The following is a 24680-nucleotide window of genomic DNA, read 5'->3' on the forward strand; positions in this document are numbered from 1 at the left end:
GTTCGCAGGGTCACAGCCGCGAGGGCCGCGGGAGCGCCAGCGACCCCACACAGCGTGGCCCCGCCCCGCCGCGTGTGCCGGCAATAGGCCTCCGCCGCGGCCGCCTCTCCCGGAACTCCGGGCGCAGCCGCTGTTTCCGGGGGGGTTCGGCGCAGCGGGCCGCGAGGTGAGGGCCCACGCGGCGCGGCGGGGACGGGTGGGTGGCGGCGGCGGTCGCTGGTGGGGAGCAGCCCCATGGGAGAGCCCTGCTCTCCTCCGCAGGCGGCGCGGCGCCGGCCCGGAGGGCTGCGGGCACGGCGCCCGGCCCGGGTCGAGCCCTGCGGCCGTGGGTCCCGGCGCGCTGGGCCTGGCGCGGCCGGGGGAGCCGCCGCGCTCCGGCACTTGCCGTGGGCGCGCAGGCGGAGCGTGAGCTAGCTGTGCCTCCCCGCGGTAACGTTCATCCCACGGCGCTGCTGTTTTCTCACAGGTGTGCTGTACGCGCTAACTGCATTTTCTTCTCGTGTCAGCTGTGCATAGTGTCGCGCAGAGGCAACCTACGTCATACTGATTTTAAACAGTCGTTGAACGAGTAAGATGGAGGAGAAGGAGAAGAAGAAGCACCGTGCAAAGCACAGTGGGCCAAAGGCAGAGAAGAAAAGGAAACGTTACCTCAATGACCTAGGAATAGGGGATGATGAGAATGCGCGGAAGAGAAACCCCAAAGCCTTTACAGTCCAGTCTGCTGTGCGGATGGCCAGAACTTTCCATAGGTAAGAAGTGGGAATTGGTTATAGAGCATATAAGGTCAGTTAGATAAATTGGTGTTGGCTGGGGTTTCTTTGTCGCTTTCTGTAGAAACATACACAGTGTAATTTTCACTGGTGTGCTCACATAGCTTCCATCATTCGCCAGGGGATGTTGTAGTTCATGTGTATGTCAGATGTGGGATGCTTTCTGCATCTGTGTTACGTGGTGCAGCTGCCTTTGTCTTAATGGAAAAAATGCATATAGCTCCTTACACTTGGTGGCAGTTCTGCATACATATCAGTATCTGGGCGCTTGGTGAATCTTGGTGTCTAAGCTTTTGCAAACACTGAAGACTTTAAAAGAATAAATGTTACCGTTTTTTAAGTTCTTGTATATATTTATTACAAATTTCTTCTCAGAACTCAGGATCTGAAGACTAAAAAACACCACATTCCTGTGGTTGACCGTACTCCTTTGGAACCGCCTCCTGTGGTGGTGGTTGTAGTCGGCCCTCCCAAGGTTGGGAAGAGCACCTTAATAAAATGTCTCATTAAGAACTTCACAAGGCAAAAACTGGTTGAAATCCGGGGTCCTGTTACAATTGTTTCAGGTGAGAACAAAGATACAAGGAATGGAAATGCTGATTTTGCAGTCCTTATTCTATTTGTCTTGCTTTTAGAGCTAGGACATGTTCATGTTCTTACAGTTTGTGGTCATTTTGAAGAAATCATTTGAATGGTGTTATCAGGTGTGTTTATTAACAGTAAAAGAATAGTGAGGTTTAGACTTTTGAGGGACTTGTCCCTTTAAACTCGTTTTCAGCTCTGCTGGGATGCCATTTCTGTTGTGTGGTGGTTTGGTGTGTTGTTTGTTTTTTTTGTTTTTCCTCTTCTCAGTTGCTTTCATCTCCCAAACTCTTCCCAAGTTTTCCACTGGGTTCTGTTTTCCATTTCAAACTGTTTTTCTCTGGCTTGATCCTAACCTCTCCAGGCGTTTCCCATTTTTTCAGGTTCCTTGTCCTGTAATCCTGTTTTTGCGTCTATTTCTTTCTTAAGCCAAGAATTAGTTTGCCTAGCCATTGCCAGTTATGTTTCTCCACCTCACCTCCTGGTCAGTCCCTTTTCCTCTTTGTTAAGTTTTCAGTCCTGGTTTCCACTTGTTTTAGTCTGTTCCCTTCACACTTTTCCCTGACTATGACTAGGGGGGATCACTGAGGTCCCAGGGAGAGCACAGCCCACAGCAGCTCAAAGAACCAATCTGTGAGTGAGATCTTGCTTGGACTCAGACAACTGTATGTTTGGTGTAGGTAGACTCTTCAGAGACTTCAGTAAATCTCCTTTTTGCAAGGAATAATTGATAGATTAGAAAGAAAAATGCAAAGGAAAATGAGTATGTTAAATGGGATTTCCTGATTGGTCTACTGGGACTCCAGGGGTTGAGTTTTGTAGTTGATAACCTGAAGACAAAGAACATGATACCTGTTGTCTATAGTTGTTAAAAGTTGTTACTCCTGTTGTCTAAAGTTCAGTTAGCTAACTCAAGTTAGTGAAGCTAAGTGAACAGTGGGCACTTCTTTCTCATTTGGATGCATGTTAAGAATTTTTTTGATATGTTAATCTTTTTTTTTTTTTTTAAAGGCTAGAACAGGGTGTTATAATATCAAAAGAAAAAAATGTGGTAAAATGAAACTTACAGTATTCTCTCTGGAGCACTGAAGATGAAAGAAGCAGGTTTTTTTTCTTTTTCCAAAATAAACAACCCACGTTTTTTTTTCTATTAGTATTCGTTTTGGAAAAGTCCAAACAACTCCTTTGAAAACACGTACTCAACCTGATAATTTTAAACCTAAAAGTTAAAAGTTAGCGGAATTATAGACACTTGACAACAGGCACTTCTACAATGGTGGATGTTGGATGATCGATATGCTAGACAATAATTTGAGTCCCGGATGCTCTTTAGGAACATCAGGAATGTGACATGAAAAGACAGCAGTGGACTAATCAGTTAACTCCCTCTGTTTCAGTTTTTGATTCTTAATTCTGTTTTCAGGTAAGAAACGCAGGCTAACTGTTATTGAATGTGGATGTGACATTAACACAATGATTGACCTTGCTAAAGTTGCTGATTTGGTAAGTTAACGATGTGACGTGATTTCTACTATAATTTATTTTAACAGTACTACTTTTGGCTGGACTGCACCAATGTCTTGATTTCTACACATTGCTACTGAAGGCAAAACTGCCCTTGGTTTCAGCCCCTAGGACTTTCCTTATCCTGGGGGTGGGGGGAAAAAAAGTGTGTGTGTGTGTGGGTGGTGGTGGGGAGGATGTGTAAAAAGGGAAATGCCACTCAACTTATTGCTAATGCAACTGGTAAGCTTTCAATGGAAGATTTTTATAATAAGCCAAGGTGATAAAGTGACTTTTCAGTAAGGGTTTTGGTCAAACCATGTAAAATCTGAAAATGGTTTTTAGTCAAGAAGTTTTTGACTCATGTATAAAGTAGAAATATATATTGGTTTACTAGTTGGTTTTATTTGATGCACTCTGTCTCCATCCTTGAATGTTTCTATGTAGTAATATGATTGATTTCAGTGGAGCGTGGTCACCATCGTAATTTACTTGTAACTTTTGGTTCAGTAGATTACGTCAACTGATCTTGGGGGCCCAATGCATGATCTATTTGTCTATTTAGAACTTTAGTTTGCATGTGAATTTGGAGTATGTTATTTATAGCTGATTAGGGTTTGGGATCCTTATCTAAATCTTAACTATCTAAATACATGCATGCACAAATATAGATATTGTTCTACTTGCATGTTTTCCACTGGAGGAAGTGAGGGGTATTAAAAATACCAAATTTTTCTGTTGGTAGATGTGATGGAGTTTGAGGTTCTGCATGCACATGGTGATGCTGAGAATCCATTTGGTTTTACTGTTAGGAGGGTGAGATTACATAATTGCTTGCATATCTCTGTCGTCAGTTGCCATGTATTTTAAATTCTTAATTTCTGAGGCCCTAATATGATTTTGCTTCCCTTTTCATGTGACTTGGATGGTGGTTTTTTTGTGTCAGTGTGTTTTAGTGATGCCTAACAGTAGTTGCAATGTGTGAAGTAAGCTTGTCTCATTTTACCAAAAGACACAGATATAGAAATTTTATTAATTTTCTCAGACATTCTTGCAAATATTGAAAGATGCTCAATTTTACATATTTTGAATTCACCAATTAAACACCTGTTCAGAACTTATTATGTTACTGTATGCTACTGCATTCATAGAGCAGCCCTATTCTTCTGTAGTATTTTTTTTTTTTGGAGACAAAGCTAATCAATCTATATAAAGGAGATTTGATAGACTGGAAGAAGAAATTGGATTTTCTAAGCCTGACTAACTTCTAAAGCAGCTAAGATCCATACTTTAATTGAAGAGCCTTGGTTGATTTTTTCAGGTTATATGAAAATAAAGAACAAAACTTTTTGCAAGGTTTTGGTTCCTCAGAAGCTGATGACTTTAAAGGTGTGGGCTTTGAAATTAGCTCATGTGGGCACTGTGGTATTGTTACAGTAAAATGCTGATGTTGTGTTTTCAGGTTCTAATGCTTATTGATGCCAGCTTTGGATTTGAGATGGAAACATTTGAATTCCTGAACATTTGTCAGGTACATGGCTTTCCCAAAATTATGGGAGTTCTTACACACCTGGATACATTCAAGAACAACAAACAATTAAAGAAGACTAAAAAGAAGTTAAAGCACAGATTCTGGACTGAGGTGTATCCGGTATGACATTCAACATTAATTTTTCCATCTATTTTGTATTATGAAAGCTAAATTAAAAGTGGCACAATACTTATGTGTTTACTCTGTTTTTACATCTTTTAAATAGTATAACAGGACAATGCTGATTAGAGTATGTAATCTTTTATTTGCTAGAATACTTGTGTAATTATTCTCTATCCCAGTATGATTAGCTGCTAAATGTGATACTAGCAAAAAGGCCTGTTAAGCAGGTGCTATGCAAGGAGAATCCGCTTGTAGGTCTGAGAGACAAATTAACCTTTGTATGAGGTTTTCTGCATGACAGTTGTTTTCTTCCAAGATTTAGGGGACAATTTTAATGTTGAAGTAAGCTAGCTCATTTGAACTTTTGTAACTAATTGTAACCTGCAACTTCTATTTGTGATTTACAAATTAGAATTGCTTTTTCTTTTTTTTTTTTTCTTTTTTTTTTTTTAAGTTTTGTAGGCATTAATAGGTATTAAATTGATGTTTAATGTTTTTATGTCTTTTTAATGTGTTTAGGGCGCTAAGCTCTTTTATCTGTCTGGAATGGTTCATGGAGAATATCAAAAGCAGGAAATTCACAATTTGGGGCGTTTTATCTCTGTTATGAAATTCCGACCTCTTACTTGGCAAACGTCTCACCCATATATTCTTGCAGACAGGTGTGTGCTTTTCTCTCTGTTCTTCAATCTCAGCTTAGATATTACCTTGTTTAAAGAAACTGTAACATTAGAGCCAGTCAGCTCAATATATGAATGGGTATTTAGTGTTATCCAGATGGCTTTGGGGAAATCATATTCCGCAGGTCTGTGCCAATAACTTTAGCCATTCAGTTTTCATTTGCATTGGATCACGTAGATAGGCCTCTAGTATATTGTAAATACTTTTGACACACAGAGGAAAAAAAAAAAAGATAATTCTGCTTGTGGATGATGTTACTGAATTTCTGTGAAAAAGAAACAACATTCCAGCAATTTAACAACAGGTGGTGAATTAGTCCTCTGTGTTCCCTGGAACATCCTTTCTGCTCAATCTCCACGTATAGCATTTGATTCACAGTCTCTTTGGACCGTGAAAGTAGTCTTGATGATGGCTGTGCCTAAGTGAGAAATTACCTCATCTTTCACATTTTATTGTCAGAATGCTTATGGTTACGACTAAACTGCAAGAATCCAGGGTGCCTAGAACAAGTCTCTTTCAAAGCTCTAATTCTTTATCTACCTCACTGACAATTTTTACTAAACATCATGCAAAGTCCTGCAAAATACACAAAGCAGAGAGGGAAAATCAGGAAAAAAAAATTCTGTAGTCTTTCAGTAGCGTTGTTTTAGGTTGGTGTAACTGTTACAGTTATTTCAGTGTTTGGAACAGCTTTAAGCTGATCTGCAGCCAGAGCATGTCCCATCCTCTCTCTTCCTTGGCTGTGTGTTTGTGTTGCCTCCCTTGTGTAGTGTAGAAAGGAGCTCAGGAAGGAGTTTCTCCCCTTATCTGCCTGAAAACAGCCAGTCTTTCCCTCTCCACTTTCCTGTGGTAGTTCGTGTTGTTCACCACCATGATTAGGGAAAAGAAGGCATTGTGTTGTTGCAGGGAATGCAGCCTTCAGCTCTTTTCCCTCTAATGGCAAAATCGATTTGAGGGGAGTTGTGTGTGCAAAGCATATAAACAGTAATTAAAATGTGCTAGAGAAAACAGAGTATGCTTAGTGAAATGTCAGTAAGTATTTGGGAAATATATTGTTGAATATAATTATACAAATTTAAAATAGAATTTTAAAATAGTTTTGAAAGATCCAGTTTTCCATGCATTTTTTCTGTGTTCATTCTATTTTAATTTTTAGAGACTGCAAATCATACAGTGGCTGCAGTAATGCTGCAATTTTCTTTTCTTAAATTACCTTTTTTCAAAAGTTACTACTAGGACTGCTAGATACTCTAACTTTTTTTTTGAACGTTGAGTAGAATGGAAGAGTTGACAAACCCAGAAGATGTTCGAATCAATCCCAAATGTGACAGGAAGATATCGCTTTATGGATACTTGAGAGGAGCACACTTGAAAAATAAAAGTCAAATTCACATGCCAGGTAACTGACCAGATTTTTTAAAACTGTTTTTGTACTGATCTATGAATAGCAACATAGCTGTTGTTATTTTAATTGTGGAATGATTTGTATCTTTAAACTGTACATTGTAAGATTTTTCAACTTTCTAAATAGATGCTAGGCTTTTAGAAGTTATTTTTCATAATACGCATTTTTGTAAAAACAAATCCTTGTAAATAGTTTTGCTTTTAATTGTGCAGTTCTCCTGCAGTGTTAGACACAATATTGACACTCTGAAATTTTTCAAAGGTGTTTTGCTTTAAACGATGCTTGAAGTGCAAAACATAACACCCCTAATAGTGAGAAATAGTTGGCTTATGTAAAATTTCTCATATTTATTGAATAAATTTAATATTTAAAATGAATGATTTAAAAGCTTAAATTCAGAAATATTTTGATAATAAATTTTACAGACGTACTCAGAAAAGCACGTTGCTAGTTTTCTCATTTAAAAACAAGCAGACAAACCCAAGGCTTTGCTCTGGTGGACTTACGTATGCTTCTCTGAGTTCAGTGGTAAGGCAAAAGAATTGGATGCTCAATACAGAGCTTACTGTTGGTGAATCACTGACTGCTACAGTTTTATTTTATTTATTTTTAATCTCTTCATAGTGAACTGTACAAATTTCAGAATCAAAACTTTGTGAAAACCTTACTGCTTCCCTTGTTTCTCCAGGTGTAGGAGACTTTACTGTGAGTGATGTGAGTTTCCTACCAGATCCCTGTGCTCTACCGGAACAGCAGAAGAAGCGTTCTTTAAATGAGAAAGAGAAACTGGTATATGCCCCTCTTTCAGGAGTTGGGGGCATTGTATATGATAAAGATGCTGTTTATATTGACCTTGGTGGAAGCCATGCTCATCAAAAAGACGTAAGGGAATGCTGTTGGTGTTTTGAATTCTTTTGCAAAATGTAGTTTTTATATTTAGAGTCAAAATACGTGTTTAAACATAAAATTCTTTTAAATAATCAATCCTTATATATCCATAGTTGGTAATTTCTTTTTCTTCTCTAGTGATTTCAGAGGAGGGAGATGTTTATTATTTCTGTGTAAAATACTGTGCAAAACATTTGAAGGATCAGTTAATAAGAAGTACCTAAATTTAGATTCATAAACTTTCCAAACATAGTCTTAAGATTTATAAAAGCTCCTGATACTGGCATATTATCACCCTTATTTTGCATTTAAGGGTGATTGTGGGAGAACACTTACAGGGTTTGACTGGTCAAAGGGAGAGGTGGCAAACATTTGCATACAAACAGCTTGAATTCAGCTGTTTTCCCCTGTATTGTGTTGAATGCTAGTTTTGGGTGCATGATAATGTGTTCTTGCTGATATTTACTGTAGTGGTTGAATACTGTGGAAGGAGGACCTCTTTAATTTTTATTGGGTTAATATTGTATGCCCTCTTCTCGAACTGTGGAGAGGGGAATGGAGACATTGCTATTCTGAGAATATGTTTGTTTAAAGTTCTTCTGGAATTTTTTTTTGCATATGCTTATTTCTGTTGTTTAGGCAGACTAATAATTCTTTTAGCTGTTCGTTAGACATTTGTTTATTCATTTTAATTGAAAAGTAAAATATCTTGGATTTTCAGGAGGAAGTGAGACCAAATCATGAACTAGTTCAGAGCCTCATCTCCACACATTCAGCCATTGATGTTAAGATGGCATCAAGCAAGGTCTCTCTCTTCATGGACTCTAGACCCTTAGGTTCAGAAGATGTAGGACAAGAGTAAGTTTTGAATGCTGAGCAGTGTTTGAGCATGAATGAAACTTACATTTCAGGCTCTAATTTAGGAAAAATTTTCAATAGAGCTCAGTTGGTAGAATGCCTTATTGCTTAATTCTTCTTATTCTGGGACTACTCATATGCCACATGGGTATTTTGAGCTAGGAATCGTAGAATGGTTTGGGTTGGATGGAACGTTAAGGATCATTTAGTCCCACACCCCCTGCCACAGGCAGGGACACCTTCCACTAGACTAGGTTTCTCAAAGCCCTGTCCAACCTGGCCTTGAACCCCTTCCAGGGAGGGGGCAGCCACAGCTTCCCTGGGCAACCTATGCCAGTGTCCCACCACCCTCACAGGGAAGAATTTCTTCCCTATATCTAGTCTAAATCTACTCTTTTTCAGTTTAGAACTTACTCCTCATCCTATCCCTATACTCCCTTATAAAGAGTGCCTCCCCCCTCTTTCCTGTATGCCCCCTTTAAGTACTGGAAGACTCCCCGGAGCCTTCTCTTCTCCAGGCTGAACACCCCAACCCTCTCAGCCTGTCCTCATAAGGAAGGTGCTCCAGCCCCCTGATCATCTTTGTGGTCGTCCTTGACCCACTCAGGCAGGTCTGTGTCCTTATGTTGGAGGTCCCGGAGCTGGACACAGCACTGTAGGTAGGGTCTCATGAGAGCAGAGGGGGAGAACCCCTCCATGGACCTGCTGGCCACACTTCTCTTGATGCAGCCCAGGACACGGTTGGCTTTCCAGGTTGTGAGTGCACATTGCTGGCTCATTGTCAGTTTTCCATCCACTGATGCCCCCAAGTCTATCTCCGCAGGGCTGCTTTTAATCCACTCATTACCCAGCCTGTATTTGTGCTTGGGATTGCCCCAACCCACGGGCAGGACCTTGCACTTGGCCTTGTTGAACTTCATGAGGTTTGCACGGGCCTCTCTCTCAAGCCTGTCCAGGTCCCTCTGGATGGCATCCCTGCCCTCCAGCTTGTCACCCACCACACAGCTTGGTGTCCTCGGTGAACTTGCTGAGGGAGCACTCCATCCCACTGTCCGTGTCACTGACAAAGATGTTAAGCAACGCCGGTCCCAACACTGACCCCTGAGGAATGATCCTTGTCAGTGATCTCCACTTAGACATTGAGCCATTGACTGCAACCCTCTGTGTGTGACCATCCAGCCAATTCCTTATCCACTGAGTGGTCTATCCATCAAATCCATGTGTCTCCAATTTAGAGACAAGGATGTCATGCGGGACTGTCAAATGCTTTGCACAAGTCTGGGTAGATGGCATCAGTTGCTCTTCCCTTATCCAGCAGTGCTGTAACCCCATTGTAGAAGGCCACCAAATTTGTCAGGCATGGTTTGCCCTTAGTGAAGCCATGTTGGCTGTCACCAATCACCTCCTTATTTTCATTGTTGCCCTAACATAGTTTCCAGAAGGATCTGCTTCTTGATCTTGCCGGGCACAGCGGTGAGACTGAGTGGCCATCAGTTAGTTTTAAAAAGGGAAATAAAGAACTTTTACAAGCCCTATACTCTTGCCTTCCAGGAATTCCTTGCTGATATAGGCATAACTAACATATTTCTGTTTTTCTTCAGAGTTTTGGAGAATGGCAGTCATAATTTTTAGTAAAATTCATTGTATAATCTATTTCATTCCATGGAAAACTTCTTAGTTGTTTGGAATTATTTATGGCTATAGCATACGGTGTATTCTTGAATTAATAGACATTCTGTACTTAAAGAACTCCACTGACTTTTTAATGTTCTCCATAAACTTTAAACGTTCCTCTTTAAAAAAAAAAAAAATATACATTTCAAATATTAACATGAAGCTTCCATGTTTCATTAAAATTTCCTTGTACTTTATAACTTAACCCAAATGTGGGAAAACAGGTTTATGATGCCAAAAGAAGAGAGACAGATTGATTTGAAGACTGGAAGAGTACGTCGGAAGGCGTTATTTGAAGAAGAGGAGAAAGAAAATGATGATGCAGTAAGTGATGAGGAAGATGACCAAGAAGAAGCAGCGGTGTCTGAGGATGGAAGTGATGGTGATGATGAAGATGATGATGCTGAGGAAGAAAGTGACAGAGAGCTATTAGGGGAAGAGATGGCTGTTGGGAGAGCCAAACGTCTGAAAACAGAGGTGGCTAAAGAAGAAGCTCTGAATGAACTGCCAGCATTTGCAGACAGTGATGATGATCTTGAGATGAGTTCTGAAGAAGAAGGAGAAACTTCTGAAGAGAATGAGATAGAGGAGGGGGATGAGCAAAGCACTTATGAGAATGAAAGCTCAGATAGTGAATTTGAGGCTGCAGGCAAAAGAGTAGCTGAATCTAAGCAGCATGAAATAAATTGTGCAGATACAGAAATGAGGTCGCAAATCTCAGATCACAGTCTGAAAAGAAAAACGGTTCTCACTACAGATTCCGGAAACTGCACAGCAGAAGAGGCATCAGAATCTGAGGTTGAAAACTCTTCCCTCAATGATGGTGATGATGAAGGAGGATCACGTGATGAATTAGAAGTTGAAGAGTCAAATAGGAAGGGATTTCAGCGCACTCAAGCAAAGAAAGCTGATGGTATTAGGCAGACTAAACTTAAAGCTGTAGAAGCTGAGGATGATGATGTAGAGAATCTGTTGAGAGAAGAGGAGGAGTATGAAGAAAAACTAGATTTTTCTGCTGACACAACAGGTAGACTGTAAATGTTAAAAATTTTTACTGTCCATGTTTAATTGGGTTCATTGTTGAAAGATGATATAATTAGTAAATATCATATAATGTTGCCGCTCCTATATATATATAGTTACTAAGTGGCAAACTTCAAGTTAGGAAACCTGGGATTATCAGCTATGAAGCCTTTGATTTGCAATGTATAGGCAGCTTTTGGGTTTCCTTTATTTAGAATGGAGATGCTTCATTTTATAAGCTTAATTGATTCTGCATAGATTAATCTTTATGGCTGTGTGTGTAAAACAAATTATGATGCTCTGCTACATTTAGAAATAATAAAACATTCTTGGGGGAATGCTACTAAAATGTATTAACTGCTCAGTGAGCACTGGAACAGGTTACCCAGAGAAGTTGTAGAATCTCTATCCTTGGAGATAGCCAAAAGCCATCTGACCATAGTGCTGGGCAACATGTTCTAGGTGACCCTGCCTGAGCAGTAGAGCTGGACAGGATGACCTCCAGAAGTGTCTTCCAACCTCAACCATTCTGCAAGTTGGTAAAGAAGACATGTATCATCATGAAAATAATAATATGTGTTACAATTGCTAATAATCTCTTAAAATTTTGTGCTGAAAGTTGAACTCATCAGAAAAAAAAGTCAGTGATATAATTTTAGCCACGGTTTATGTTTCTGTTATGGAGAATGAAAAAAAGTAACTGGGTTGTGTCTATACTTCTTAAGCCTGTTGTTGTCATGTCCTTATTTAAATTGTGTAGCTTAATTCTTTTTTGGAGGTAGAATACAAACTTTATCCCTTTTCAGGTGCACTTAAGTGGAAAGAGGACCTTACACAGAAGGCAGCTCAGGCCTTTCTAAGACAACAACGTTCAACCCCCAATCTTCGTAAACTCATATATGGAACAGGTACAAATCTGATTGGAAACTTGTACTGTCTTTATGTATGGTAGCTTTTTAGCTGTTGCCAAGTTTGCAAGTGTGAATCTTTGAGCTCTGACTTTTGGTGGGAAGCTTGAGGAGAGTTAATCGACTTCTTAAATTGCTGATACTAATTTTCACTAATAATTGTAACAAAGACAGTTTCTACTTGGCTAACAATCATATTGAGCTCATTTTCCAGACTACTCAATTGTTACTCATATTTTCTGGTACAACTATTTTCCCCCAAACACTTAAAGTTCAGTCATTTATATAATTATCTGATAGATGTTATGCAAACCCATTGTGGTAATTGATGTGTTTCATAAAAGGATGTCATTTGTTGTTTGTTTTCAGGAACTTCTGTCTCACACTGACTGAGAGTGGAGTATTCTCTTAGATGTGACTTAGTATTACCATGTCTGCAGTAAGGGTGTATGTCAAGAAAAAAAGAAAAGCTAGCTAGCTTAAAAGGAAGACAAAATTGCTGTTTATATAGTTTGACCTGTTTAATTCACAACTTTTCCAGTAGTTGCCTGAGTGTACAAACCTCACCATGCAGAACTGCTGTAGAACACACCAAGGGTTTGGCTTTTGTAAACCTTCCACAGTGCAAGAGCAGGAAGGTTTGCTGGCAGATTCTCAAATCCGCTGTTCTTGAATTAGACTAGTTTAATGTTTCTATCCACAGATTGTTTTGGTATTGTTTCTACTTATGGTATTGAATGAACATCCTGTGTTTACTTATTGGGCTATATTTTCTCAGATTATTCCAGTTATGCAAATAGAACCAGAGTTTGTGTTGTTCAAAGAAACTTGAACTATGTGGAATTTGTGAAATGAACTGCATGTTTCCATATGAAACAAATGTACAACTGTAGTTTACTATGATCACAGTGTATAGTATCTCCCTAGTTGTGCTCACCCTGTTTTGTCCTTGTGGGGGTATTAATTTAACTCTTACACTGGATCAGTGTACCTTATTCTTCAGCGTTTTATATTTAAAACTATTTTTAGTTTGCATCTTTTTTTCCTCAAACTACTGCAGGCATTGTGAAATAGAAGGCAAAAGAGAGGTTGTTAATGGATGTGATCCACGTACTGTGGGGAGAATAGTCACAGCTTGTACGTTTCATTTAGCTGTCGAGGATGAGGACCATGAGAGTGAGGATGCAGGTGATGAACTTGGAGGTTTATTTCGTGTCAGCCGTCCGGACAAAGCATCCAAACAGAAGGCTAATGCTCTTGACTGCTCCAAATTTCTCGTAGAAAAGCCCCAAGATTGGGATTTAGAAGAGGTAATACCATTGGATAACTGCTTCTGCGTATCCTATACTGGTTATGTCCTGTTTGTGTCTTAAAGTGCTAACGAGTTGTCACTGAAACAGACCTATGGGAGCTATGGCCAGTGTGTCATATCTTCTGCTCCTTGCTGTCATTAAAAGTATTTACTAACTAACAGATTCCAAGGCTTGTTCTTACAGGAATGGAAAGTTAGAATAAGTCAGTTTAATGCTTGGCTCTCTGGACTATTTGGTGGATCATGGTTTGCTGTTTACTTACTGAAAACTAAAAAGCAGGGGAATCACGAGGTGAAAATATGTAGGGTAGAGACCTTGTTAGTGTAAAGACCTTTGGGCAAGAGTTGAGATGCTTTCACTTTCCTGCTTTTGCTGAGGCATTATGTAGTTTTGGTAATGATGGCTTGATGTGGAGCTGTGCGTGAGAATACCAGATTATCTCTGATGGAGGGGTGAGGAACATATGGGAGAATGTTTCTGTTGATGACAAGCTGTAACTGTACAAGGCAATGACACTTATTATTTTGCAGGTTATGAACAGTATTCGAGACTGCTTTGTTACTGGAAAGTGGGAAGATGACAAAGATGCAGCAAAGCTGTTGGAGGAAGATGGTATGTGTCAGCCTTCTAAAAATGATTAACATATACAGGATTTTTAAGAAAAGTATGGCACTTTAGTTATGTATTTAGAATGTTCTGCATTAGTGAGACACTTGCAAATTTTTTTCAAACTATTACATAAAATATTATACAGATACTAGTATAATTAAACATTGCTGTAAATCTCTGTACAGACAGGAGACGAGTAGCACAATCTGAAAATTTACTCTGAAAAATAAGGTATGTAATTTAGATCAGGAAATGGAATCCTTAGTCAACACTTGGCCATGCCAACTTTGTGTTACGTATCCGCGTTTAGCTGTACAGCCTCTATGTATGGTTTATTTTTTTGGATAGTCTTGATAGAAATAAGCAGAAATTCTTTTTTTTTAATGGGAAGAAAAACTGGTCATATTTGGCTAAAAAGTGAGCTCTACCTTTAGATGTTTTGGAGGTGTTGTTTTTGTTGTTTTTTTAATTAGGAAGTATTTAGAAAATTTTAATACTGTAGCTGTATCTTATATGCAAAATGATTGTGGCTTGACAGGCTTTTATCAGCATTGGTTTTTATCTTAAAAATTGTCTGCTATATTTAAATTTTACCAATTTTATTTAAAATAAAGATAGGAGCTTGGCTGCCCTGATGGTTTCTTGTGTCATTAGAGTGCTAACTAATGTACCACACATGTGGTCCTTTGGAATGATCTAAACTTTACTTACATTTTTGAAATCATAAAGGAAAAAAGGAAAATCATAAAAGAAAGAAGGAAAGGAAAAAGGAAGAGCCACTGGAGTTCAGCTGGAACTGTAGAGAGGGTAGAACAGACTTATAAAGCTGTTGATGGGAATAAAAAAAATACTTGGGCTGAAACTAATCTACAAAACAGTACTGAGAGATACACAATATTGCAAATATAAGAAATTTTATGGAACTATACAGCAGAATGTTTAACTGCAATATAACATAATGGTTAATTGTCAGATATCTTGGGTATTTATTGTTGCAGAAGAACTGTATGGAGATTTTGAAGATCTTGAAACCGGTGTTGTGCACAAAGGAAAGCACTCTGCTGAAGGAGATGAGGTCTGACCTGTATTTTTATGTTCTTTAGCAACATCCATGTCTGAGTTTCTGATCGAGTGATAGGCATCCTGTGTAATAAATTTAGTTTTCATGAATCAATAGGAAAGAAACCAGTGGGAAAAAGGAAGAAAAGGTGTATGTATTACAGGCTTTGTAACCTATAAGTATCTAGAATGACATGTTTTTAGTCTCAAACTGAATTGTTTAAAGTTAATTATGTAGGAGAAGTCACCTCACTTAACAGTAGGTGTCAGGCTTAATCAGGAGCTGGAGGATCTGGAGGTATGAAAAGTATTTTAAAACCAAATGTTATCGTAACTGTTTGTACAATGTCATTTCGTCTGATGCAGAAGATTATAGAGTTCTGTTTAAAGACAACAAATCATGGAAACTGACACAGTTCCCTAGTCATTCTTCATACCTGCATGAAAGAGGCTGATGGAAGCAATTTTATGCTGTGGCTTGAATATGTTCCAAGAGCAGAGCTGTAGTTGTCTGTGACAATACAGATTGAAAAATCGATCTTTTTCCAGACGGAGCAACTTGACGGCTTCACATTTCATTATAAAATTGAGGGTAACAGCATAATTTTGGCAGTTTTCAAATGGCCTGTGAACAAACTTCCTCCTTTCCGGCCTCTAGAGTGCTGTCTTCCCGCACAGTATTACTCAGTGCTATCAACCATTACTTTTTTTTTTTTTTTTTTCCTTCTTTTATCATGTGTGTTTATTTTAGCTGTAGAGTAGCAGACAGGACAGTTCCAGGGTCTGTTCCCTGATATTAAAAGTTAAGTCAAGAAGTTTTCTCAGTGAAAAGGGATATGATTAGATGATGAAACGTTTTTGTCGTTGCTGAAATTGCATCTTCTTGTATAAATAACTTAATAATTTCTGTCTAAAATTTAAATATTTTAAAAGTGTCTCATAATTTGCATTATGACAAAACGCTTAGTAATCTGTATTAAGTCCCTGCATCTCTGTTAATCAGAATGGGTTGTTCTCAACGAACTGTTTGGCATGTTTGATAACTTATTGTTGATTAGTCTGGAAGTGAAGAGGAGGAGGAAGATGGAAAAATGTCCAAACCAGAACCTGAGGAGGAGGAAAAGAAAAAGGAGCGCATGGACAAGAAACGGAAACTGAAAGAAATGTTTGATGCAGAGTATGATGAAGGGGATGCCACGTACTTTGATGATCTTAAAGAAGAAATGCATAAACAAGCACAGGTACAAGCTGTTAACTTAGCAATTTATCTGGCTATATGTCTTCAAAAGCACCCCACAGAGTTTGCCCAAAGGTTTTTTCCTGGAGACGGACATGACATTCAGGAGCTACTTCAGAAAGTACACACAAAGAAATACATGCTTGCAATTTTTTTATGGTTGAACTTTTTGATTAGCTGGAAAGAAAAACAAGCCAAACAACTGAAAGCTTAATTTAAATTGACTTTCAGTAGTTAACCTTATTCTACACCACTGAATAAGTCAGGATGTGTCATCTAAACTTCATCTACGTAAAAGTTTTTAACAGTTGCCTATTTATCTTTTAGTAGTGGAACTGTCATGACAGGTCTCAAAAATCCCCACAAAACATGGAGAAGGTTTCCCTCCAGGAAGGATGGAAAAGCATCCTTTTATTTGTAGGAAGGTGAAAATCTTTTTCATACTAATTTGTGTCAGATATTTTCCCAATATTATTTTAAGTGTGATTTTTGCAATGTTATTAATGGATAAGTTCTGTGTGGCATTTTTTTCATCAAACTGTAGAGTTTTATTATGAGGAAAAAAATAATTGATGACCATTGCTCTGTACATGTGATAGGAGCCTTTAGGATAACTGTATCCAGAATTGGAGCTGTTGATTTTGTTCCGGGCCTTGGGTTTTTTTGGTAGAATCTTGTCAGTTGCTTTCTTTGTAGCTTCTTTCTTTGGTTGACTTGTAAGAACGTTGCCTTACCTTGCTAGTAACTTCACTGTCTTCTAACAAAGTCTTGCCGTAAATAGTCATTAAATTAATTGTTATCTTCTTGTATTAGCCTCTGTTGTAAGTGATTATATGGGCTTTGGTATACTGATATACTTACTAAGAGCACTTAAAGCATAAAGAAGGACATTCCAGGAAAAGAATACAAGAGAATTTACAAATGTTTCACCTGAGGTCCATTTCAGAAATATGTATCAGCAGCACTCCTACGGCAGGATAGAAGGGCAAGGATCTCAAACTGGGCATGTGTAAAGGCTTCAGGACAAAGAAACTTGGACCAGATAATTTGTGCCATATCTCAGTACCTTGAGAAATTAAGTTAATAATTAGTTTGCTTAAACATGGCAGCTTAGGTAGCTGAACATCATGAACTAGAACAGGAGGGTGAGGCAGCTGTTATTCACAATGATACCGTGTTAAATATTTACTCAATATCTGCATTCACATGGTACAGGAGAGCTTTAGAAGACCCTTTGATGATATATGGTGTGAAGATGCACAGAAATATTTTTAAGCTGCTGAGTAAGATAGGAGCCCAGCCTCCTCATAAAGTGCTACCTTAAAGATCAGGATGTTAACTTTAAAATGTACTTGGGCTCCTAAATCAAAACCATACTTTTGACAGTTGTATCTTTAAAATCCAAAGTCGCCATTATGAAAGGTATATCAGAAGTCACTCAGTCATTTGCTTCTCTTGGGTACTGTCTTTCAAGTAGCCTAACAGGCCCACTTGGGATTTCAAATTGGAAGGAATTCATGGTGATGGAGATCTTGCTCTGAATAAAAAGTCACAAAACCTATCAGATCTTTCTGAAAAGATTTATATAAATGTTAGCATGTTTTAAATAGAACTGGCACCTCATGAACAAGTTGTTAACATTTGAATTTTCTAAAACACATGGTGACTTTCTCTTTGTTACATAGCTTAATCGAGCAGAATTTGAAGATCAGGATGATGAGACCAGAGTGCAATATGAAGGCTTCCGGCCTGGGATGTATGTTCGAATAGAGATTGAGAATGTCCCATGTGAATTTGTCCTGAATTTTGACCCTCATTATCCTATTATCCTGGGGGGTTTAGGCAACAGTGAAGGAAATGTTGGATATGTACAGGTATGTAGCTAAAGCTGTGAGTGTACTTTATATCGGTACAGGTGTGCTTCAGAGTGTCTGGAGTTGTTATTTATTTTTTGTTTATTAAAGGTACAGTAAACAGAAAGAAACCTTCATCTTTGTCTCTTGAATAGGGGATTTGCTTTTGACACAATTAACTCTACAGTAGCAGACACTGGATTTTTACCAGCTTAATTGGATAAGTGGAAGATGAAGTTATTGTTTAATGTTCATCTTCAGAGATATCTCAGGACTAATGTCTGATATTGTAATTGCTAAATTGCAAACATAAACTGAACTCTGAGGTTCATGGTCTACGGACAAGTAGCTATGGAAAAGTTACTAGCACATATACATATATACATATTTATTTTTAAAAAAGTATATTTGCTTGTATGCATACAAACATGACTTCAAAGAGTAAAATACTGATTAGCTTTATCTTTCCAGTCAACTTAGTGTTAATGAGAACATTCAGAGATATAAAGATTACTGAATAAAAAATGTCAGTGTAGGTGGAAGTTGCGTTCGATCATTGCTGAAAGTTAAGGCTTGAATTTCAGAATTAATACTGTTATCCTGTAATAGCATTGTTGATCTTCCTTCTAATTAGTTGCGCCTGAAGAAGCACCGATGGTATAAGAAGATACTTAAGACACGTGATCCTTTAATCCTCTCATTAGGGTGGAGGCGATTTCAGACTATTCCCATGTTCTACATTGAAGATCACAATGGGCGTCATAGGCTTCTGAAGTACACACCACAACACATGCACTGTGGAGCAACTTTTTGGGGTGAGGATATTCTGGAGTTACTATCCTGTATCACTTACTCATTACAAAACTCTCAAGCTTTACAGGATGTAGTATCACTTACTCATTACAAAACTCTCAAGCTTTACAGGATGTAGTATCACTTACTCATTACAAAACTCTCAAGCTTTACAGGATGTATTGGGGAAATACAGCCAGTAGTTTTTGGAATGATAAGTCTTTAAAAAGTTGTGGAATATAAAGTGACACCAGATAGTATGGGAAAATAGGCAATTGTCTATTATTTATGAATTACATGGATGATTTGTGAACTATCTGACTTTTAAGCGAATTCTGAGCATTTTGCTACGTTGTATCCTATCCAAGAGGAATCTGATTTATTGGCTGTGTGCAGAGACACACTTGCACGCGTTATGGGCCTAGCCTCACAAATGCTTCCATACTTGGGTAACTTCTTGTTAACTATTCCTTCAGCTTTTGTGAGCGATATATGTGTGTAATGGGTTGAATGCTTTAAACTTTCATTTAGTTTTAGTAATTGAGAACATTTGACATGTATTTCTAAGCTTTCTGGCTTTAAATTGAGGCTAGATGTTGTGTGTAGTAAAGCTTTCCATAAATTTAAAAATTTTATTTTCTTGTAGGGCCCATCACTCCTCAGGGAACAGGATTTTTGGCAGTTCAGTCTGTCAGTGGCACATCGGTAGGTTTCTTGTTCTAGAATGTTGATTACTCCTTTCCATGGGTCTTTGGATAAAATATATAGATTTGGGGAAGACTTACATATGGTGAAGCAGTGATGTTGAAGTAGGTGGACCCGAGCTATTGAAAGGTGTATTGTGATGAGATAGAAACTGGGTGAAGGCTCTTGTTCTAACAGTTTTCATCTGCTACACAGAAAGTGACATATTGCTTTATTATTTTCTGTGAAAGGATTTATACCTCCTTGATTTTCAGGTACTAAGTATTTAGATAACTTTTAAAACCTTTTTACAGGATGAGATACTGATGCTCCTGTTGAAAAAGTTTGCCATCAGTGTGATTTCTCCACATCTTTTTAGAATGTTTATGGGTCTCTGAATTAATTTAAATAATGTATAAGCAGTATTTATCCAATGTGATCTTTGTTGCAGATAGTTACCCAAAGGTAGATTTATGCTTACATACTATGTATAACAAAAACTTTACATGGCATTGTGATGAGCATGACAGTAATCAGTGGTGATTATCTCCTTCCTAAAATACATCTTGTCTAAGTCATATTGCATAGTCATCTTGTTATATGTATTAAAAGGCTATATTTGTCATGTGTTCCTAGCATAATACAGTGACTTACAGCAGTGCACAAAGCATTTCTCCTTTGAGACTTTCTGTTTCATAGAGGGAACACAGTGCGGTAGATAACAAGGACTCTTAGATTGCTTCCAAGGTAATTAGAATGGCAGTTCTGAAAATCTCATTAGTGAATGGTAGGAATGTTATCTCAGCAGCACCTCAACTAGTCCATATGAAGTCAGTTTGCATTTGTCATGCTGCTGTACTCCTGTAAAGGTTATAAATTCTGAACTCAAACTCTAAAAAGCAGTGGAACTGTATCAGTGAAATGGTTTCTTCGCTGTTTGGTAAATATACATTCAGCAGTATCTTTCATCTCTCTATGTTTCAGCCAGATTTCCGGATTGCTGCGACAGGAGTTGTGCTTGATTTAGATAAATCCATAACTATTGTAAAGAAGTTAAAGCTAACTGGTTTTCCATTCAAAATTTTTAAGAATACTTCTTTTATTAAGGTAGGTATGTATACTGTAGAACCACATGTACTGATGTTAAGAAGGAATGCAACCTGGAATTCCATCTGTCTTTCCTGAGGCAGAAGTTCACCATAATTGTTGCATACTGTTATAGATTTTAGTAGCTGCTTGGGGTTTTTTTGAGCTCTCTTCAGTGCAGTCTCTAAAGGTACTGATCATTAGCCAATGAATATGAATTACTGTTAACCAGACAAAAATTCTGGAACATTCTCCTGCCTGACATAGTGTGATTTTTCCACCCCCCCACCCGCTGACTTCCTCAAACCCATTGATTAGCTTCCCACAGTGATAGACACCTCTGGAGGATGTGAACCTGTCTGTGGTGTCATTCAGGAAGTTTGATCCCACTGAATTTCTGATCTGGGTTCAAAGATGACTTCTGTCAGTGCTTAGGATTTCACAATTACAGGTACAAAAGTGTTTGGGTCAGGAAACGTTGCAGAAATGAATTTTTGTTAACCTTCAGTTGTCCTTAGTTGAGGTTTCAGGCTCAGGAATAGGTTAGGTTACTCCGCATTTGAGACAGTAAGCAACTAAGCACTGATTCCAACAGTGAAGCACTTAAGTATTTGCACTAAGCATACATAGAATTTTTCCTGACTTGTGATTTATGAAGGAAGCCCAAACCTTGGCGATCTATATTGTATTAGAATCTCATGGCTAGCAACTTAAGGCAGCTTACTTGTTTTTAAGGTATGCTGTGTTCCAGCAAATTACTTCAAAAGAGAACTGGGCAGGTTCTCTTAAGTCTGTTCTGGTTTATAACTTTAAATATGTATATTTAATGCTAAGAAGCCTTGTCTGTGGTATATGTGTCAAGTAGATTAGTGGCTTACTTTAAAGTCAGCTCAGTAGGTTTTGGGTATGATCAGCGCTCTTAATATAAAGGTAATGTTATGTTCTTCCCATTTGTTTGTAAGATATGCTTGTGGGAATTACTTAACATTTTTGTGGCTTAGCATCTTGAGTGATGGTGGCTAATTCACACTTTCAGGGAATGTTTAACTCTCAGTTGGAAGTGGCTAAATTTGAAGGTGCAGCAATTCGTACTGTGAGTGGTATCCGAGGACAGATCAAAAAGGCCCTCCGAACTCCAGTGGGTGCTTTCAGAGCAACATTTGAAGACAAGTTGCTGATGAGTGGTAGGTTGCACTTTCCATGTAAGTTATGACACAACTTTCATCCTGCTTCACAGATTGAAAAGCCGTGTCTCAGAATCTCTTGAATCTGATAATTGAGATGTGAATTCAAAGAGCATGAAATATCTGGTGAGATGCAGAATGAAATTAAAAAAAGGACATTATATGTTGGATTTCTTTCAGTTATACTCAGAAATCATACAATATGCAGATGAAAGGTTTATCTCAGAGACCTATTTCTCTGAGTGTTTTAAAGTGTTTTACACAGCATGGTACACTTCTTGAATGTGAAGATGAATTGTATTTAGTGGTACAAGCGCTAGAAGGACATTTTTAGCTGAGAAATCCAAAGAGTATAGCATTATAACTCTAGTTGACTTTTTTCCCTAACGTTTTGGGGAAATTATGCAGTAGATAGGGTTAAGCGATCTCCTATGTTTGCTGAGTGTCACTGTGATATTGAGAACATGAGTTTATGCTTATTTGGGTTTGTATGACCTCTTTCAAAACCCATTGACATTATGGATAGTGCAAAATAAAAGCAAGTTAGTTCTTTTATAAGTACGGGCAGAGGAAAAGTAAATTGTTTTTGTCAGTAACAACAGAGGCACAGATACATATGTGAACCCTGTTGCTAGTTCTTTAATTGAATATGAATGATGAGTAGGGTGGTATTCAGCTGACTGCTCTTCAGGAATATGTAATATTTATGACTTCATGGGGTTTTGCAGAATCAAAGTGTACAAATAATTAACATTGCTTTTGCCTGATGTTGAAGAGATTTGGTATATGTACCAAACACAATAATAGCATGGGGTCTAGATGTTAGTTATCTATTCTATTCAGGCAGTCTTTGCTTAGAGTGTGGATCTGATGAACTGTGTTGTTACAAAGCCAAGTAACATTTCCTTTTCTTTCAGATATCGTCTTTGTGAGGACTTGGTATCCTGTTTCTATCCCAACATTTTATAACCCTGTAACATCCTTGCTGAAGCCAGCAGGTGAGAAAAATAGTTGGAGTGGAATGAAGACAACAGGCCAGCTGAGGCACGAGCGAGGCATCAAAGTGAAACAAAACAAAGATTCTCTCTATAAGGTATATTTGATGGTTTTATTTTTTTTTCTTTTAAACAGCCATCATAGTCAAATTTGCACTCTACCTCAGACCTGTGCAAACTGAGAGCAGTGTAAATACATGTTCATAGATATGATGAGTGACCTTATATTTTTATTCACAAGGCACAGTCTTTCCTAGCATGAGATGGGAATAAAGCAGTGGAAAGCGGATTTTTGTGGGTCAATGAAAGTTTATAAAGTAATCTGCAGGGTAGAAGTTTTCTCCAAAAGCTTACTGAGACTGTCATAGTAAAATTGGGGTGAACATACTAATCACAGTTCGTGCAGGGATGTCAGAAAACATTTTGAGGGGGTTGGAAGTGTGGATTTGCTTTGGTTTGGTTTTGGTGGTGTTTTGGTTTTTTTACTCTGATAGATGGAAAATAAAACGTTTTTACAGTCATGGATCTTATGTATGTTCTATATCCATTCTTTTAGCCTATTGTGAGGGAGAAAAGGCATTTCAATAAGCTCCACATTCCTAAAGCACTGCAGAAGGCACTGCCTTTTAAGAACAAGCCCAAGAATCTTGAGAAGAAAGGCAAGACTCCAAGAGACCAGTGGAGACCAGCTGTTATCAGGGAGCCTCATGAAAAGAAGGTAATTGTCACTTATTCTGAAACAAGGACTCCCAAAGGGTAAATGCATAGACCATTTCTAACTACTGTTTTAGCACTTGAATCTACTGCTAGTGCTAAAGACATACATGGTCCTAGTGAAAAAATATCACCTGCAATCTGTTTTGTTCCTGTCTGGCACTCAATATGTATATGGAACTGTTGCTGAGTGCCCTGTGTCTATTTCTTAAACTAGTAGGTCACCTGAAGCCTAAATATGACTTTTGTCCTTGTCACAGCACTTGCAAGGTATTTCAGTTGGATGTGGTGTTCTCATATTATCTGTAACTTAAATTGGCAGCTGTGGTCTTTTATTTGACTTGTCATTGCTATGCATTATTAACATAGACAGGACGTGAAGCAAATACTCTGCTTCAAAAATTGAAAATTGCAGACTGCTTGCAAAGCCAAGAAGATTCAAACCGCAGTTTAAGTGTTCTATAGTAACAATCAAGCATAGCCTTTTAAATAGCACGTAACCAAAATCAGAGTTCACAAAAATTAAACCTTTGATTAACTTCCTAACAAGATAAATAATTAAAGCATTTTAGAAATTGGGTAACAGGTGCAGAAATAATTAGCAACTTGCCTTGAATCTCTGATTCATTATATGGCTCTGCTGAGGTTAAACTGCTTCTTGCTCACCAAGACTGAACTGTTTGTATATTGATTCTCTATTTTCTGTTTTAGATATCAGCTCTACTCAGTGCTTTGAGTACAGTGAATAATTACAAGATAAAGAAAGCTAAAGTGAAGCATCGGGAACAGCTTAAAGAATATCTCAAAGTTAAGCAGAAGGAGGATGAACAGAAATTCAAGAGGCAAAAGGAGGCTAAGAAGAAAATATATCGCATACTGGGACAAAGGGAGAAAAAGAGGCAGAAGTCAAGCTTGAAAGGATCTAGCAAGGGAGAGAAATAGGGTAGCTGTGGAATTTTCTGTTGGAAAAAACAAACAACAAAACAAAAAGGCCTTGGACTACACTAGATGTGCTTTCAAGAGAAGAAAAAATGCAAATATGACCTTATTCATGCTCTTGAATATATTTGACAATGTATATAAATAAGATGTAGAAGTATGGATTGTGGATTTTCTACATGATATACCGGAGGACTTTGTATTTCAGTATATTTCTACCCATACTGCAAATTCTATCTAGCCAATAAAGTATTTTAATGTCAATTACA

General features: G+C 38.1%; 1 protein-coding gene across 3 annotated transcripts; it reads left to right on the forward strand.

Moving 5' to 3' along the window:
- The first annotated feature begins 78 nt into the window (after positions 1-78).
- On the forward strand, positions 79-24680 carry BMS1 (BMS1 ribosome biogenesis factor). 3 transcript variants are annotated; one of them, XM_032982173.2, is made up of 23 exons: positions 79-166; positions 507-749; positions 1146-1336; positions 2776-2855; positions 4318-4506; positions 5029-5171; positions 6468-6589; positions 7284-7477; positions 8205-8341; positions 10240-11042; positions 11845-11946; positions 13099-13256; positions 13790-13871; positions 14867-14943; positions 15986-16168; positions 17850-18038; positions 18652-18832; positions 19456-19514; positions 20478-20600; positions 21616-21763; positions 22681-22856; positions 23315-23476; positions 24184-24680. In XM_032982173.2, exons 2-23 carry the CDS (start codon positions 574-576, stop codon positions 24412-24414), a joined length of 3906 nt encoding a protein of 1301 aa, XP_032838064.2. In that variant the 5' UTR covers positions 79-166; positions 507-573; the 3' UTR covers positions 24415-24680. The 3 variants fall into 3 exon arrangements, with proteins under 3 accessions (XP_032838064.2, XP_042644542.1, XP_032838063.2); XM_042788608.1 differs by having other exon boundaries at positions 146-166; positions 467-749; XM_032982172.2 differs by lacking the exon at positions 79-166 and having other exon boundaries at positions 317-749.

This window comes from Tyto alba, unplaced genomic scaffold, assembly GCF_018691265.1.
Source record: "Tyto alba isolate M040663 unplaced genomic scaffold, T.alba_DEE_v4.0 Super-Scaffold_1, whole genome shotgun sequence".
Taxonomy (NCBI): Eukaryota; Metazoa; Chordata; class Aves; order Strigiformes; family Tytonidae; genus Tyto; species Tyto alba.

Bases quoted from the DNA above. Each gene is read 5' to 3' on its own strand.
- BMS1 (XM_032982173.2), top strand. From the start codon at position 574: ATGGAGGAGAAGGAGAAGAAGAAGCACCGTGCAAAGCACAGTGGGCCA. The intron at 11,043-11,844 runs GTAGACTGTAAA...ATCCCTTTTCAG, and splicing joins TTTTTCTGCTGACACAACAG to GTGCACTTAAGTGGAAAGAG. The intron at 23,477-24,183 runs GTAATTGTCACT...TTTCTGTTTTAG, and splicing joins GGGAGCCTCATGAAAAGAAG to ATATCAGCTCTACTCAGTGC.